The sequence below is a fragment of the Lampetra planeri genome, chromosome 11, assembly GCF_965212315.1.
Source record: "Lampetra planeri chromosome 11, kcLamPlan1.2.h2, whole genome shotgun sequence".
NCBI lineage: Eukaryota > Metazoa > Chordata > Hyperoartia > Petromyzontiformes > Petromyzontidae > Lampetra > Lampetra planeri.
The window spans coordinates 9602417-9619806 of NC_136117.1; the positions used below are offsets into that span (position 1 = coordinate 9602417).

Consider the following 17390-nt stretch of genomic DNA (forward strand, 5'->3'; position numbering starts at 1 on the left):
TGCAAGATCGGTTTGTTTATTAGGACCTTGGCAGAGCGGTGGACTGCACATGTGATGCCTGTGACAGCATGTACATCACGATGAGTGGAGGTCCACGTGAAGGCTATCCTTTGCCCATTATTGCCTGGTGTTTTCTGATTTTCAGTGGTAAGTATTGTTGTTACGACATCTACTAATGATATGTGTTTAAGCACATCCAGTTGGCCAAAATATTACGAATGGTTCGTATTGAAATATTTAAACATACATTAATTACCTGTGTGTTACAATGCAGTTGACAAATATTTGTGAGTTGACATGAGAAGTTTTATATGGGTAGTAAATGGGTATCAAATAAGGGTTGATTTGATAATGTTCTTAAAATCCCTCATATGGTCACCTATTGTAATGCGTGATTTCCAAACATAAGTGCAATAAACCTCTCTGCCCTCTCTATTCTTAAGAATGGCCAATGCCCAACATGTCAGACCACGATGTTTTTCTGTTTTAGGCCAGTTGCTGATGACAAATGTTCAGAGTTTTTTGGTTTGTGCTTGTAAACCACTGGCAACACATGTCCTTAATGTTTTGTGTGTATTCTAATGGCAACTTATATGTTGAATGCCAGTATTCTGAAATAGAATATTTCAAACTTTGACTGGAAATGTGTTTTTTTTATGCTTAGGTCTGTCTTCAACACATGCTACTCTTAGTAAGTATCATCATTTAACTTCGATTTCATGAACACAGCAATGTTTTGCTTCATGTAGTTTGCTATTATGTATATAACTGCATTTGATTGAAAATATGTACATATTTTTTAATCAACCAGCTTTCATATTCTTCATATGCCATTTTACATGGTCACGTCATAGTTCAAGGCACATTTTTGCAACTTAATCACGTAAACCAGAATTTGGCAATGCATAAAACGTAGCGCTATTGCAATGTGATGGACAGAATGAAAGAATAATCATGCATTGGCGATCACTTTGTGTGTATATTTTTTAAGATATCTTCAATAGCGCATTTTATTATTATATACCCTTTTGTTAACCAATTAAATGTGCTCTGTTGAATGATTATCTTTCTAACCAGCGTTTACCTGGACGCCAAGTGTGGTGAATCTGCCGGAAAACAGTGCGAACCTAGTAATCGTGGCAAACATTAATATCATTTCTGACACGCTAAACATTACCAGCGTTGTGCTCACTGTGACACCACCAGGGCCCTTTCTGTTAATTTATAACACGCCTTTTGTACCAGGATCGAACTTCATCGGACAGGTACAATTTGTTCTAAAATTTGTAACGTGGCATTTGATTTCACCACAGCAATACACAGGCCTGGTGCATTTTGAAAAGGCACCATGGCTAATACACTTGTCACTCAGTAAGGGGTCATTAATAATAATGTTTACTTACACAAGTGTACATGCCACACTTCTTTGTTGACTTTAAAAACATCAGATAGAATGGGAAATGTACTGATTGTATATCACAGCTGTGGCCGGGCCACCATTGAAAGATAGCTTCTTAGCTCAATGGGCCTTACCTGAAATAAACTAAGATGACAATAAATTTCGATTTAAAGCTTTCGTAACTGCAGGGATTCATATTCTTGGTTCTATCGGTAAAGTTACCGAAAGAACCAAGAATAAGATGACACTCATTTACAATGTGGTTGTCATTGACATTTTAAAGCAGCAGATTGCATATGATTGAAACCATTCCAGATCATACACATCCGGGGCTATCTGTCGCTTGTTATGAATGGCCTAATTTGTCACAATGGCTTTAGCACCATTTTCTTTACTTGAACGTCTTAAAAGGATGTTGCCGTTTATTTTATTTTAAAAGCCACGGAAGTCTCATACATGCAATGCAATCTTAACGCGTGCAACGTACCATAAATACTGGATGTCTGACTGTATATGACACTGCAGATTTTAACTAAACCAGGGGTCGGCAACTTTCGTCTCCGGAGCTGCATGCGGCGGCTCTTTGGGCTTCCACCTTGCGGCTATTTGACGGACTCCCCTGCGGGCATCCGTAAATCTTAAACATAATTGAACGTAAACGCTAAATTAATTCAATATGGCGAGGAATGGGTCACCATAGAATTTGTTGGTGATGACAAAATGTTCAACAGTCAAAGTGTATTGTTCAAGAAAAACAAGAACAAAGTCTCTTTTTGTCTGAACTAAACTCATCAAACACAACTGGTTATCTGATTGCGGCAAATACATTTTTTTGTTTGTTATTGTCACTGCAAACATTCTAAAATATTATACACAAATGTGTTTGGCTGTGTCAGAAGCTACCGATTCTTAATTATAACGACCATTGCAAACCATGTCTTGTTTCCAATATCAACCAGGTGATCCTCAACAGTCCCAGTGGTGGTTATCTGGACTATGAAACAGTGAATCTATACCAACTGAATGTGTCAGCTCAGGAATCCTCAGGAACACCGGTGACCTCCAGCATCTATATCAATGTGGTGAATGTCAATGAGGCCCCAACATGCAATGGCGTCTTCTCAGCACCAGGTCAGACTCGTTTCTTCAATTTAGCAGGACAGATTCATGAGGCTCATTACCACGATATCATGTTCTTCTCCTTCGTATGACTGATGTTGATGTAGAGCAACCGCCATCATGTTAATATCCAGGAAGAAGCTATTGCAATTCACCTTTGTACATAGTAGTATGCATAAAATAATGGCATGAAATGTAAAGAAAGCAGGACGTAACCTTAGATTCACAAACTTGCAGCAATTGCAAACCTAGATGTATCCTGTGAACAATGTTAATAAATGACTGATACACTTGTTATTGTTTGTTTTTCAGTTGCGTACAATTTCAGCAAGTACCATCGAATTAATGAAAATAAACAAATATGTTTTAAATATAATATTGTAGCAATACTAATAATAATAGGTATCACCACATACATGTGTATTTAAAATGAGCATATCTAAGATAATCAATTACATCACATTACATTTTTATTCAGTTCCTGCTAATTGCTGCTGCATTGTGGGCGCACATTCATGCCATCTCACCACCTAATTTACAGCCCGCGACTGGAAGACATTTTCACAATTTCTGACAACTGCCTGATGATGCTGGTCGTAACTACCGGCGAATCTACGAACCCAATTATTAAATGTTGCTATGAATTGCTCTCCAACATCCGTGTGCGGAAGCAGTAATACATTGGCACGATTATTCACGTGACATTAATCAGCTGTGTCGGGTGGAGGAGGGTATACAACAACATCCTACTTACGCGATCTCAATATTGGTCGTGGAAGCCTTCATGTAGAATTAGAATAACTTTTAACATTAAGCCCATTGTAAATCCAGTGCTGGATGAAGACATCCTAATACCTTGTCAGTCGTAAAGGTTGTTTCACCATAATTCACCATGCTGATCAGTGTGTGTTTGTGAACGAGAGAACAAACAGCAGTTTTAAATCACTCGCAACTGATATCAGCTGTGGCTGGGAATAGAACTCTGGTCGCTGGGTTCGTAACGCACTGCGCTGACTACTGCACCACTACTTAACCCCGAACTCAAAGTATTAAAATAATTATAATAAATGTTTGTTTCATATGTATCGTGTGAGACGTGCACTCCCATGTCAGATGGGTATCCTCACCATACGGTCACATGGTGGGATTCCAATGGCTTGGAGAAGCCTTCATCCAGCAGTGGATGGATCATGGCTGCCGATGATAGCAATCATATACATGTGTACGTTTGAAAATACACTCATTCTACCCCATGGCTTGCACGTTGTAATGTTAAGGAGCTACGATTCGCGTTCGAGAGGATGAACAACCCAACGCGGTCATCTATCGGGTGCCAGCCACTGACCAGGATGCCGGTGACACGTTAACTGTAAGGACCCCAAGTGGCAAAAAGTGCTTGCCATGCTGCACACAGAGTGCTCACACTATCGCATGAATAGGAAACTCCCTGCTCTCAAGGGACACCTACCGTTCTAGCCAATGGAGGTTTGTGTCGGTAATTAATTGCACCCCCACTTGCTAGATATCACTGCCGCACAGGCAAAGTACGGATTTTGAATGGGACCTCTCCATGTCGCTCCCTTTCACTTACTGTCCACGTGTTTCTCCACGTCTCGGTATTTGTCTCTCCGTGTCTCACTATACGTCTCTTTTAGCCTCTTCTCGACTTTGATGCTCTCGAGTTGTCCATCCACATTTCCCTGCGTTTCTGTGTATATGTCTGTTCCTCGCCCGATCTATATATCTTTTTGCTCTCCCGTTGACTCTCCGTGTATTTTTTCCTGTCTTTCTGTCACATTCCCTGCATTGCTGTAATTTTTTTCTCCGTCTCAATGTGCCACACTGTGTCTCTCCGTGTGTGTGTCTCTCTATTCTGCCACTGTCATTGCCATCATCACCAATAATCATAAACCGCCATCCTCGGTCATCGTCGTCATCGCCCTTCTCAGCGCCGCCTCCAGAAAAGGAACATTCACAGCATCGCCATCTCACCTTCTTCTGCGCGTACCATCAAGGTGTCTGCCGCCCCACTGTCATCTCAGCGGGCTATACGAGGTCACCAATTAAAGCATTGAACTGTAATTAGTACTGGGTAGAAAGACAGAATGGTGAATGAAGAAACCTGAATATGCCAGCTAAACTGTGAAACACATTTAAAATAAAGGGAATATTGAAATTGTATGGGGACTTCCTCGGTGGTTTGTAGTTCGGCACAGAAACATTTATCGCATTTGTTTGATCCCCAAAATGAAATAATGTTCCAACAACCAATGGACATTTCGGATTAGTGTACCCCAGAAACATTTCTTTAAAAAAAAGAAAACCTTGGAATGGTTTATAAATGTAATAATCTTTAAAACTGCACACGTGAAAATGTTTCTAATGTGTTTTGCATTGATGGAGGAATCCCATGACACATTGCTAAATGTTGTTTCTCGCTTACCTTGCTTGATCAAGATTTTCTTTTAAAACTTAATCAGAAACTGATATTGGACTTTTTCCCTAGTTCACCTGGTTATCAGTCGTCCCAGCAAGTGGTGCTTCACGGCTACAATTTAATACGCTCAACGGTGTTATCAGGGTCCCAGCCACTGGCTTCGACTATGAAGTCGACAAGGTCAGTCAAATTCTAACACCTTACCAATTATTGAACACAAATGCTGTTTCCGTCCGCCTCCCCCACCAACACCCTCTGTTAATTATGCTTCCAAAATAGTTTACCCTTCAGGAGCTGGATGGCTAAGGGTCTAATACAATGCCAGATTATGTATCTGACATCGCTTAGATCTTGGATTTAAATCCAGGTAACCACCTTTATTTAAACCGTCCGTCCTCATGTGCAGTGAGTTGATGGTCTCAGTCAAGTCATGAATGACTACGAAAATATAATTATTACATTTGATCCATCTGATATTTTACAGCAGTAAATACTCAACATTTTGGTGCTGTTATAATTCGGTGAACATTCTTTCCAGGCGATGAAAATGCTGCTAAAGCGGCCTTGTTCCATCGGCTTCATGGGTAGCTCTGTGACATCGTCTTCTGGGACAATTTTCTTCTGACACAACATATAGCATTGCTCATTGCAAGAAGTTGACGTGTTAAATCTTTCCTCACGTGACGTGACAGACATTGCATAATTTATAATATATTGTAAAATATAATCATTAAGCCAATTCATGTTTGTATAGCACTGTATTCACTGCTATACCATTCATAATGAGACACTTACTACATTTTAGATTATAACCAAGGTGAAAAAATAAAACAAACATTTACTGGAATGATGCTAACAAATCAGTTACTCATTATGAACAATATAGTAATTTGAACTGTAATGCCAACATTTAAATTTCAGTGCCGATGCAACTCGACTGGAAAATCTAAAATGTTCTATCTTGTCAGAAGAAAGCATAACATTGGTGATGGCATACAGTATGTGTTGCTCAGTGTTAACATGCAGTCCAAAAATTACTTGATATATAATGTAACTGCAGAATATCATAAAACAAAGTTTCATTGCAGATTGTAACATACGTGAAAGTAACACAGTATCTGAACTACCTGTTAATTTAATAAAAAATACTACCACGTATTAAGGTAATTGTAACTTAACTTTTATCATCTCACATTGCTTAAAATATTTTAGTTTTTACGCATTATCAGCAAGGATCTGCATCTGTTGCTAACTGTTTTTTTCCACCTTTTCAGAATTATTTGCTGCAAATTTTTGTCAATGACTCAAATGGCCTCTCATGCAATGGATCTGTGTCAATAATCATTATGGATTCAAAAGATGAACCACCAGGATTCACGTATGATTTGCAACTAATTTCCTCACAAGACAATAAATATCAGTAATCATAAGCCAAGTATTAGGAGATAGACATGTTCCTTGCTGCAGCCAAAGCAGAGACAAATCAATGTAGATGAGGCACTAACCCAGGGGTCGGGAACCTTTTTGACTGGGAGAGCCATAAAAGCCAAATATTTCTAAATATATTTCATTGAGAGCCATATAGTATTTTTAACGTATAATAAATTAAATATGTCTTACTTTTAATGCGACTTCTGGTGCTGCATGGTTTTGCTGATGGCCTTGTAGTCTGGTTCATACGTGGTGAGGTTGAGCTTCATGCAGGCGTGACCCGTGAAATTTATCTTCAAAACTAATTTCTGTTTACTTTAAAATGACACAGTATTATTAAGTAATATCACAAGTATTTTAAAATCAGTTCCAAACTGATTTTTTTATTTTTTATTTTATTATTTTTTCAACTCAAAATTGTCTGGGAGCCATATGCCGTCACTGGAAGAGCCATATATGGCTCGCGAGCCATAGGTTCCCGACCGCTGCACTAACCTATCGAAAATAGTAAAATAACTCAAAATAGTCAATATCAATGACCTTAAAAAAGACATCTATAATAGGTGATGTTTCAGGCAATGTTTTGTTCTTTTAAGGCCACAGTATTATTAATGGACGCGTTGGGTTTCGTTGTCAATGGGTTTCGTGCACCACGTGCCAATGCAACAGCATCACCAATGATTTGGTTAATGTGGTTGCCGTTCCTACTGAGGGGCTGTCTTCCATCATTGGGGTTCACCTTGGTGATGGTACTTGTTGTGCTGGGGGGCTTAACATGGAGTACCGCGTGAAGGCGACCGTCTCCGCTCCAACAACGTATAAACTAATCCTGTCATAACATTTGTCATATGTTATATGAAAAAATGGGATGTTATCGTCTTGGGGCTGACCTTAAACAGCATCCGGTGAGTGTGTGACCTTAAAAAAAAACACTCTTGAAGGAGGCAAGGGGAAACCATGACATCGCTCCTTTACCTCGTTACGTCTCAAGAACCGTAACGTCGAGCGTGGCGTTGCGAAGTGATGGAGTATAATCGCTAGGGACAAAGGGAGCTTGAATTATGGACTTGCCCTCGGGAAGAGAACTTTGAAGTAATGGTGGACAAATGCCAGCATTACAGGAATTTTATATTTGGAAATACAATGTTTACGTGCTAGGTTTTTTTGGACGAGTGGAGCACAGCGAGGAGGGGATTTGCACACGTCCATGTCTGTCCTAATTGGGTCCGTTTGCACCGGTATTTAATTATTCACCGTAAATAGAACACAATTACCACGCAGTAGTTGTCTGATTCAATCCACTGCTGTTAGTACAATTTAAATTGTGTAAACAATGCTAGGATCACCCAAATATCTCCAAAAAACATGTATTACGTGCACATGAAATATACACTTGTGCCCCCCACTATAGGTGCCATGTACTGAATGTATGTTTTTGGTGTAGATAATGAGGAAGAAATAGCGGTAGCAGTAGCTTAGTGGTTTGCATACTGTGCTGCGAAGCTGGAAGCCCTAAACTAGATTCCTGGCCATGGCTAACATCAGTCGCGAGTGATGTCTGAGCCACTCCTCCCCTACATAACTCCCATGAGTGACACAGTTTAGGGAGCCCTTCATCAAGCAGTGGAATTACAGAGGGCTGAGAAGTATTATTTAGTAATAGTACAGATCATATATTTAATTTGTGCAGTATTAAAGTATTTACATGTAAAAATAACAAAAAGTTGTATCTGATAAACATTATACGAACTGCAATTCCATTCAAATCTATGTTTTTAAATGTATTGAGTCATATATTGCAACTTTTGCATGTCCTAATTGTGAATTTCGAGTGAAAATGTTATGTTTTAGTTTTTAGGGTATTCGTGGAAATGTTCAAGTTGTACAATCGTTGAAATTCGCATGTTGTTCAATTTAAATATTTTATTAGGGGTCCGGCTTTAACGGCAATTACAATCTCGGAAGAGCTGCCTCAAGATACCTTGGTCACAACCTTTACATCCAATGACACCACGGTTTATTTCGAGCTGGTGTCCCCTGCGGAGGGATTTTATATAGAATCGGGTAAGCAACATGCACATCACCCAGTACTTTAGCTTTGCTCGTCTGCTCGTGGTCGAGAATGTGTGAATTGTGTATAGATATGTGGTGCCAGCAATTTGCTTTCATTAAATGATGGGCCAAACTGTTATTTGGTTAGTCTCACTGATGTTAAAATGGTCCACGTTTTGTACGTTTACTTCGTGTGCATAATTGCGTGTACGACTTAATTAGCACGTAATCTGTACGTAATGTTTTATACTCTTTGATTCTTTCGGTAAAGTCACGTAGATAGAAAATCAATAGATCACGACGTTTCGATCGCAACACAAGCAACCGTCATCAGGTGAAACAAACACAGCAGAACTATGTCGGCAGTTCTCACGCTGTTTGTCCCACCTGGTGACGGATGCTTCTATTAATGTTTTATATTTTAAATCATTGGCAAAGGTCTCTTTTTTGATGACCCACTGGTAACACGGCAGCAGGTCTCGCACACTCCAGCAGACTCCACACTCGGAACTTTCCTCCTTCTTCTCCCTCTCTCTCCTCTTTATATACCTATGTACAGTATGTTGAGCTTTTGTTCGCACCGTACGTAGCCAACCGTGCTAATCAGAGGCGCGGGGGGAGGGACAACAAATTAAACACAAGAAAGCCAATTATATATATTAAAAATAAAATATTTAAAAATACTTTTTTTAAAATACGCTTTAATGAAATGTACTGTCCGAGCTGCCCCTCCCCCTGCCCCCTACCCCCATCGCCCCTCCCCTCCTTCCACATGCCCCGCCCCTCGGCGTGGCTCCCGAAGCTTGCCGTGACGTAAGGGACCGTGGTGATTTACAGCCAACGTGAGTTGAGTGTGGACAATTAGAGCCGTAAAAAAGATTGTTTAAAAATATATTTTAAAATTTTAATGATAGAATAGTATTGTCATCAGAATGACATACTTATACCAAGTTTGCAGTCGATACGATATTGGGAATACGGTTGAAATTGAGTTACAAGATTTTAGGATACGACAACACACAGAGTAAGTTAAATAAAATTATGTAAAATGTTTTGGATTTTTTTATGATAGAATATAGTCTTGTCATCAGTATGACATAGGTATTTCAAGTTTGCACAATGGGAAGTGGGTAAAAATTGAGTTGCAATATTTCTTTTTTGAGGATACAACAGTGGGTTAAATAAAAAAAAATACTTTTCAATCTAGATATAAAAGTGCACAGCGCCAGTGGCTTCCTCATATCGCAAAGGAAGAGCGTTCCAGACGGCCGCAGAAGCGCATCTGAAGGCGCGCCATGCAGTGACCATCTACTGCCATGGTTTTTGTGAACGGAAGGCATGCCGAGGACTAATGGGGGACGTGACACCCACAACGTCCTCTCAGCACCCCTCCTTCTGCTCCACCGCACGCGTCCCCCTTCATCTCCACTCACCAATCCTCCGGCTCTCTCTTTCCAACCGTCCTTCCCTTTCCCTTCCACTTTTTGTTTCCCTGCACCCTTTTCCCATCGTGGCTCTCCGCTGTCTCCTCTGCCTCGGCTGCTGACCGCTGCCCAGGGCCTGCTGACGTCTGATCAGAGTGGGCTCGCCAAGACGCGCCTATGTCTACCCTTGCGCCGAAAGCCCCCAAAGTTTCGATTTAAAGCTTTCGTGACTGCAGGGATTCATCTTCTTGGTTCTTTCGGTAAAGTCACGTGGAAGGGAAATAATAAAATAATAAAAATAAAACATGATTAAATAATTCTCACGACGTTTCGGCCACAACGCAAGCAGCCGTCCTCAGGTGAAGAACAGGTCTGTCGGGAAGACAGTGTCTGAATGGGCACCACCAGGCTTGGCAGCGTATATTTAAGCTTGGTTGGAGGGGGGAAGGGGCGCCTTGACAAAGGAATTTGCAAATCAAGAGGAATTTAGCATATTCATGGAAAATGCAGATATGGGATTAGTCACTACTTGTGGAATGCGTAGGAGGTAGGGGGGGTTTCAAAGTCATTATGCCCGTGCATTATGCCCCCAAAGTGTCAAGCGTCCGGCAACAAACATCACCGTTTGAGGGTGCAATACGTAATAGTTAATATGAAGGGTGGTCACCACATTTACGCCTCTATATAAGGAACGAAACCGTTAGACTGCTCCACAAATCTGGCTGTCGCCTGATGAAGCTAGTTTTAATTACTGGCGAAACGTCGTACTCCGATTGTAAATGTTGTGCTGTACTAGTGACGAATTGGCACGTTCTGTTAACGTGACAACCCTTACTAGTTGGCTGTGTCGGGTAGTGGAGGGTTTTAACGACACATTTATATATTTACACGATCTAACCCACATAACCTATTTTATGGATGTTTCTTGAGTTTAGTAAGGTTGTACGAATTTGGGAAAATAGACGATTGGGGGGCGAGGGGGGGGAATTCGAAAAGTCGAGCAGTGCAGGGAAACTTAAAAACAAAGAGTATTTTGATCTGCAGTATGGTAATTGAACAGTATGGATGAAATGATAGTTTACAACACTCGACTCCTCAACATGGAGTGGAGGAATTTACGAGTGGCAATCTAGTTCTGATCTTCTCATATATAGTATTGAGCCGTGGAACCCTATGCTGGCTGTCTCTTTGCATGCTGTAGATATGATGAGAGTACACGTGGTTTGTATTCTTGTAACCCATTATACATGTGACATTCCTTTAACTTTCAGCCACAGGGAAGTTGAAAACAGCCTATCAGCTGGACGTGGACAACAATCCTCTGCTCCAGACTAATTATATCGTTGTCAGGGTGACAAACTATGTTTCCAAACGCAGTGCTACACTCAATCTCAGAGTGAATGTGACGGACCAGAATGATAACCCACCCATCTGCACGTTTTACAATCACATGTATGTATAACATATGCAGTACTTTACACGCACCCATTTGTTCTTCATTCAGCAAATGGTTGTGTTAAGGGTTCCCTACTTTGCGCAAAATAATCATGAGCGTTGTTCTGGAGAATTTAATTGTGAACAGAATTTTTTTTCACATCGTGAAAACTCAAAGGGACCAGGATAGTCTCATTTGCGAGGATCGCCTGGGTCACTAAAGAGACGATTAAGTGATAATAAGTAGACAGTATGCCTTCTTCCCATATCTGTTCCTCCATACACAAAAAAATCCATTACTTTTAACACATCCCATCAACCACACAGTCTTCTGGGAGTGCATAATCTCAGCAGCATTGGTTCAAAACAAGCAAACTTTGGTCCCTTTTCAACGTTCAGTCTCATCAGCAGTCCGGCTTACATGAACCTATAGTGGTGAATTGCTGGATGCATAGAGGTAAAATATCCGTGTTAGATACGGGTCCTATCTAGTTGGACGAAAAACTATAGTCGCACACACACGCAACATCAGCATTTTCTTTGTGTGGAGAATGTAGGCGACAAAATAAAAAGTAAGGAATTAAATTAGACAATACAACTTCCTATATCTTTTTAAGGTATTATTTTTCATAAAAGCATCACAATTTAACTTTTTAAAAAATATATAACACAATTTACGTTGTGTGGTTCATGGTTTTTACAAAGCATACCAGTGGTACAGCACTCGCATGTACATTTGATTTATTTGGTAAACCAATTTGAAACTAACGTTGGCGAATCCCATTAACTGACCCAAAAAATTCAACCTCGTCCAAGCATTAAAATAATGTGGCTATTGCAGGCAATGTAGGCAGCATGTGAAATAAGCACGTGCTATAGTTGTTAATTAATGTACACATATTTTACCACAACATTGTATCTTCATTGTAAACAATTTGGCTTACAATTTAATTGCGATTGATTTTCTCCGTATGTGTCTGTGTTTTTGTTGTCAAGATATATGATTTCAGAAGGCGCTGCTATTGGTACAAGTATCACCACACTAAGCTGTTGGGACCACGATATCACATCCACCAACAATGCTTTGACGTATACACTGATTCCTGATGCAAACGCTAAATTCCGCTTTGCACTGACTGGTTCGACTCTTCAGGTATCGTTTCGTTTTTATTACGAATACATATGATAATTTGGTAGAGTACAATTTCATCCACAATTTTCAAAGCCAACCTTATTTTGTTCAGTGGCATTTCATAATGAATAACACCTTGTTTTAATGTGTTCAGTTTTTTTTTAAGTCAAAGTGATATATTTCTCAAATGAGCATTGAGGCAGTGCCCATCCCTTCTTTACAGCCCAGAGCCAGTGGTGGAAATTCCATACTTATTGATAGGGAAGAATCTCTCTATCGGATAACCACTGTTGACTTCCCCACAAAGGGGTGAACACCTTATCAGCCCAAAAGGATCATGGGCTGAGTCAGCCCCCAACCAGGATTTGAACCCATGACCTTCCGATTAGCGAGCCACTTGCTGTACTGCTGAATCACATGACTGGTTTTGGATATTATGAGCCATAACCATGTGCAGTATTAGCAGAATCCACGTTAGTTAGTAAAATATATCCAGCAAACCGTGTCGTACACCTACCCTTAATCAATTTGGAGAAAACCTTCAGTAAATTTGTTACAGCTTATTTTACTATCAAGGAACTCTGAGTAAGGCACCTAGAGTGAGTTCTATTTAAACTGGCGGTGTGTGCCATTGCAGTCTTTGCTTAGAGGTGTGATATTCATTAGAAAATGCCGACTCTATACGTTATAGATTTACAATGTTTGTACGCATGCCGTTACGAGTTTTCTGAGTATGTGTCAAATTACACCATGGAGCCCTCTTGTAAATGAGGCGTTCCATGTCAAAGGATACATTATTGAAAATGTTGCTTTGTGCCCTCAGATTTTGGCAAATTTGGAATACGATTCCTTTGCACTTTCAGTTGTGGACTTCAAGTACACATTGGTGATTGAAGTTAAAGACATTTCACACACAAGTAATTACGGTCGTATGGTGTCGTTGTACATTGTTTTACATTTGAATTTGACTCCTTTGTAAATGATTGCAAATTTCACGACATAATCAGAATAACTGCTTGAGGAAAATACTTCAAATTTTACTCGAACCACGGAAGTGCGGGGAAGTATATTTTATGGGCTAATAGTCACATTAAAAATGCATTTCCATACAATTTAAGATTATTTTGTATCATTACCTACAAATGTTCATTTCAAATCACTTTATATTTAATGGGCAAATAAATCAAATAAGCCGACACCCACTTCAGTAAACACGTGAAATCATCACATTCACATCATACTTGTTCGAGGTTATATAGGTTGAATGGACTTTAATCGCTGAAATATTTGTCTTATATTTATTATTATCATATAAAATTAACTAAGAAAACATTGTATATAATTTGCATATTAATTGCCATTTTGTGAGTTATGTGCTGCATAAAAAATCAAGCATTTAAAAAAAATGCTGTAACATTTTATTTCTCTCCCCCCCTCTCTCTCTCTTGCCATTTGAACCTCCTCAATGTGTGCTCTCAGCTAATGTGACGGTCATGGTGGTATTGACACCGGTGAATCAATTTGATCCGAGTTGCAACACCGGACAAGCTTTTTCAATCAGCGAGGACAGTCCCGTAGGGGCCCTCATCGGTGCTCCTGTATGCTGGGATTTTGACTACCCGTTAGACAATCTGAGATATTCCATTATCAGTGGCAACACGGACATACCCACGCCTTTTTACATCAACCCCAAAAATGGTCAGTGTGTGTTTCTGATTACTGTTTAACTTCAATTGTGGATGAGAATTAGTGGGGGGGCGGGGGGCGGGATGCTGCATGATTACTAGATATTTTGCATATTTAGAAATGTGGTTGAATGTTCAAGCTAACTGCTCAATAACCACCAAGCCAATTTATTAACAGCTTCATTCATGCGACAGCATGATAATATATGCAAGGATTTTCTGCAACATACCATCTGCTGCCAAGTTAATTTTAATATATTTTTATTATAAATATTGTTGGAGTACCTATGATTACAACGTATTAAATGTAAATTCATGTTGGTTCAGCAAGCCTATGTCTAATGCAACATCCCCTCAGTAACTGGATGGAGCGCAGGCAATACACGCGTGCCTGTTACTATCTCAGAATGTCACCAATGTAATGTCTGTAGACCCGTTCATTTCAAGATATTTTGGCTCACTGGTCTCGTCATGAAACTGCAATGAAAACGCACCATGGGAGGCAGCTATCACATCTGCCTCACTGAGGGGGGCGTGTCTAACACGCCCCCCTCAGTGAGGACACGCCCCCTCAGTGAAGCCACGCCTCCCTCAGGGAGGTCACGCCCCTCTCAGTGAGGACACGCCCCCTCAGTGAGGACACGCTCCCCTCAGTGAGGCCACGCCCCCTCAGTGAGGACACGCCCCCCTCAGTAAGGTCACGCCCCCCTCAGTGTGTGATTCTGGCTCTGACACTAGCCAGTGCCTCCCCAGCCATTGACCTCACCGCACGTCACTGTTTTGGGGGTGTCTTGACATCCACAACGCCACAGTGGCTGCACCCCTGGCTCTCACTAAAATAAGTACGGTAAAATAAAATAACATATAGAATGTTTCCTTCTGCTACTAAAGAACTTTAAATGTTCTATTTGCCTTTGAGCATTTCCCTTAACCTAGTTGTGACACTAACCAGTAGTGTAGAGGTCACGTTTACAGTGCAATGTGTTGTCTCTATTGCGCAAACACTTGCTTGAATAGGAGACATACGGGACGAGATTTGTCATCATAGCAACCAAAATAACAGCGAAAACGTAGAAGGAAGTGTAGAATAGTACATATAATCCTATCTTAATTTACACAACCAAACATAAAAAAATGTAACCTTATTTTTTACTCCTGTAGAGCATATGTCAAATATTAAAAACATTTAATTCGTGGTAAAATATATGTTTATCATACTTTATATATTTGTAATGCTTGTGAAGATTTAACATTAATAAAATATTAAACTGGCTTATATAGCTATGTGAAAGATGTTCTCCTTTCAAAAGTGGTAACCTGTAATTCAATCATGAATGCGAAGCAGTAAGTAACCACGGTTGAAATGTTACCACTTACCTTACACCCTCCCCCCAACCACATTTTCTCCACAGGACAAATAAAAGTATTGAATAAACTTGACAGGGAAAAGAAAAGTTTCTACCCTATGACTGTTCAGGTTGTGGATTTGAACAATGACATAGCAGCAGACCCGTTGAATCAGAGAACTTCAACTGTTGCGTTCAATATATTTGTTATGGTAAGTGGTCGTGAAACACGGCCAAAATGATCAAACACCGTTGGGGTGAGGAGCAGCGGCTTTTATTTCTCCTCACCTTAAAAAAATAACAAAGTACTAATTTAAATCTTGCACGTATGATTTCCATCAAACCCGGAAAAAAATAACAATACATAAAGTCAAGCGTCAGGGAATGTATTTTACTTTGCATGCATAATTTTTATGAGCTAACATTAGAATGTCATGTAAGAAGTGTAAAGATATACTGACATATTTTTTTCTCTTGTACTTCATATTTGAAATTGTGTAAATTATAAACATAGGGTTCATTAACATGGCGTTTGCCATTGTCCCCACCTTCCTGCGTAATCTCATGATCACAGTACTTTATTTATCATATTGTCCATATTATTAGACACCCTGGAAAATAAGTCGCATCACAAACGTGTGTCCAGTCTCAATAAGGCTATACAAACATGGCCACACAAGTAGCTTTTTGCTCTGGAAAAGCAAAGCGCATCTTATAATCCTGACATTACACTCGTATATTGCATATGTATAACAGCACATGAGCGCGCCCCAAATGTGTTCTACCTATGCTGTTTATCTTCCCTTCTAGAATGTAAATGATGAACCACCGGTGTGCACACCTGCATTCTATGAGCAAACCATCTACTCCACACTGGCTGCCTTGCAGTCGGTCGTACAGATGCACTGCAGTGACTTGGACTCATCAGCACTTGACCTTACATACACAATCATAGGAGGTGAGTGGTTTCATCTGTAATAATATCGTTTTTTTGGGTTAGATCGCGTAAATATAAATGTGTCATTAAACCCACCACCACCTGACACAGACAATTAGTAAGGTTTGTCACGTAAACAGAACGTGGCCAATTCGTGACTGGTACAGCACACCGGTTTGTTGGAGAGCAAATCCACAACATTTACAATCTGAGTACGACGTTTCGCCAGTAATTACAACTAGCTTCATCAGGCGACAGCCAGATTTGTGGAGAAATCCTCCTGTTTGGTTCCTTAAATAGAGGGATAGATGTGATGACGTCACTTGTGAGCCCTTCACGTGCGAAGGGGGGGGGGGGATTAATGAATGCATATAAATTACAATGGATATCCATTGCCGGTTGGGTTATTCTGTGTTGCATAACGCACGCACAGTTATATGTCAGTAATGTGTTTTACCAGCCAATGCGCCTGTGTTTTTATTGACTAAACACACGTTATTGTTATACTTTACAGGATTATTTTCTAAATAAAAGTTCATGAATATTTCGTTTAACAGTAAATTTTAAATGTGTAGTAAACTGTAATTTATGTTTTGATTTAAAGCGTTCGTGACTGCAGGCATTCATATTCTTGGTTCTTTCGGTAAAGTCACGTAGAAGGGAAACAATAAAATATATTTTTATTATTGTATTGTTTCCCTTCTACGTGACTTTAATTTATGTATACAACACTATGAGATCTCTTTTACCAGTGGCAAAATATAGTAGTAGGTTTTTACCCTTTTAAACTGGTACAAAACTGACACCTTTATTCAAGGCATCATGTTTGCAATGACCACAACACAAGTAGTCGGCAAACAAAAAGAAGCAACTCTGATACTACTTGTGTTGTGGTCATTGCAAACATGATGCCTTGAATAAAGGTGTCAGTTTTGTACCAGTTTAAAAGGGTAAAAACCTACTACTATTATGTATACAAATTTATGTTTGAGGT

General features: G+C 39.8%; 1 protein-coding gene across 2 annotated transcripts in view; it reads left to right on the forward strand.

Moving 5' to 3' along the window:
- Positions 1-17390, forward strand: part of LOC144721287 (cadherin-related family member 4-like) — a 26959-nt gene continuing 9569 nt past the window's right edge. The window contains exons 1-14 of one of the 2 annotated variants that reach the window (XM_078598787.1): positions 1-147; positions 665-691; positions 1078-1265; positions 2359-2530; positions 3796-3887; positions 5025-5135; positions 6230-6333; positions 8317-8450; positions 11134-11314; positions 12293-12449; positions 13252-13345; positions 13908-14126; positions 15526-15671; positions 16270-16417. In XM_078598787.1, coding sequence (XP_078454913.1) covers positions 69-147; positions 665-691; positions 1078-1265; positions 2359-2530; positions 3796-3887; positions 5025-5135; positions 6230-6333; positions 8317-8450; positions 11134-11314; positions 12293-12449; positions 13252-13345; positions 13908-14126; positions 15526-15671; positions 16270-16417 — 1852 coding nt within the window. In that variant the 5' untranslated portion in view covers positions 1-68. The remainder of the gene's footprint in view (positions 148-664; positions 692-1077; positions 1266-2358; positions 2531-3795; positions 3888-5024; positions 5136-6229; positions 6334-8316; positions 8451-11133; positions 11315-12292; positions 12450-13251; positions 13346-13907; positions 14127-15525; positions 15672-16269; positions 16418-17390) is intronic. The other variant, XM_078598788.1, reaches the window with a different exon arrangement.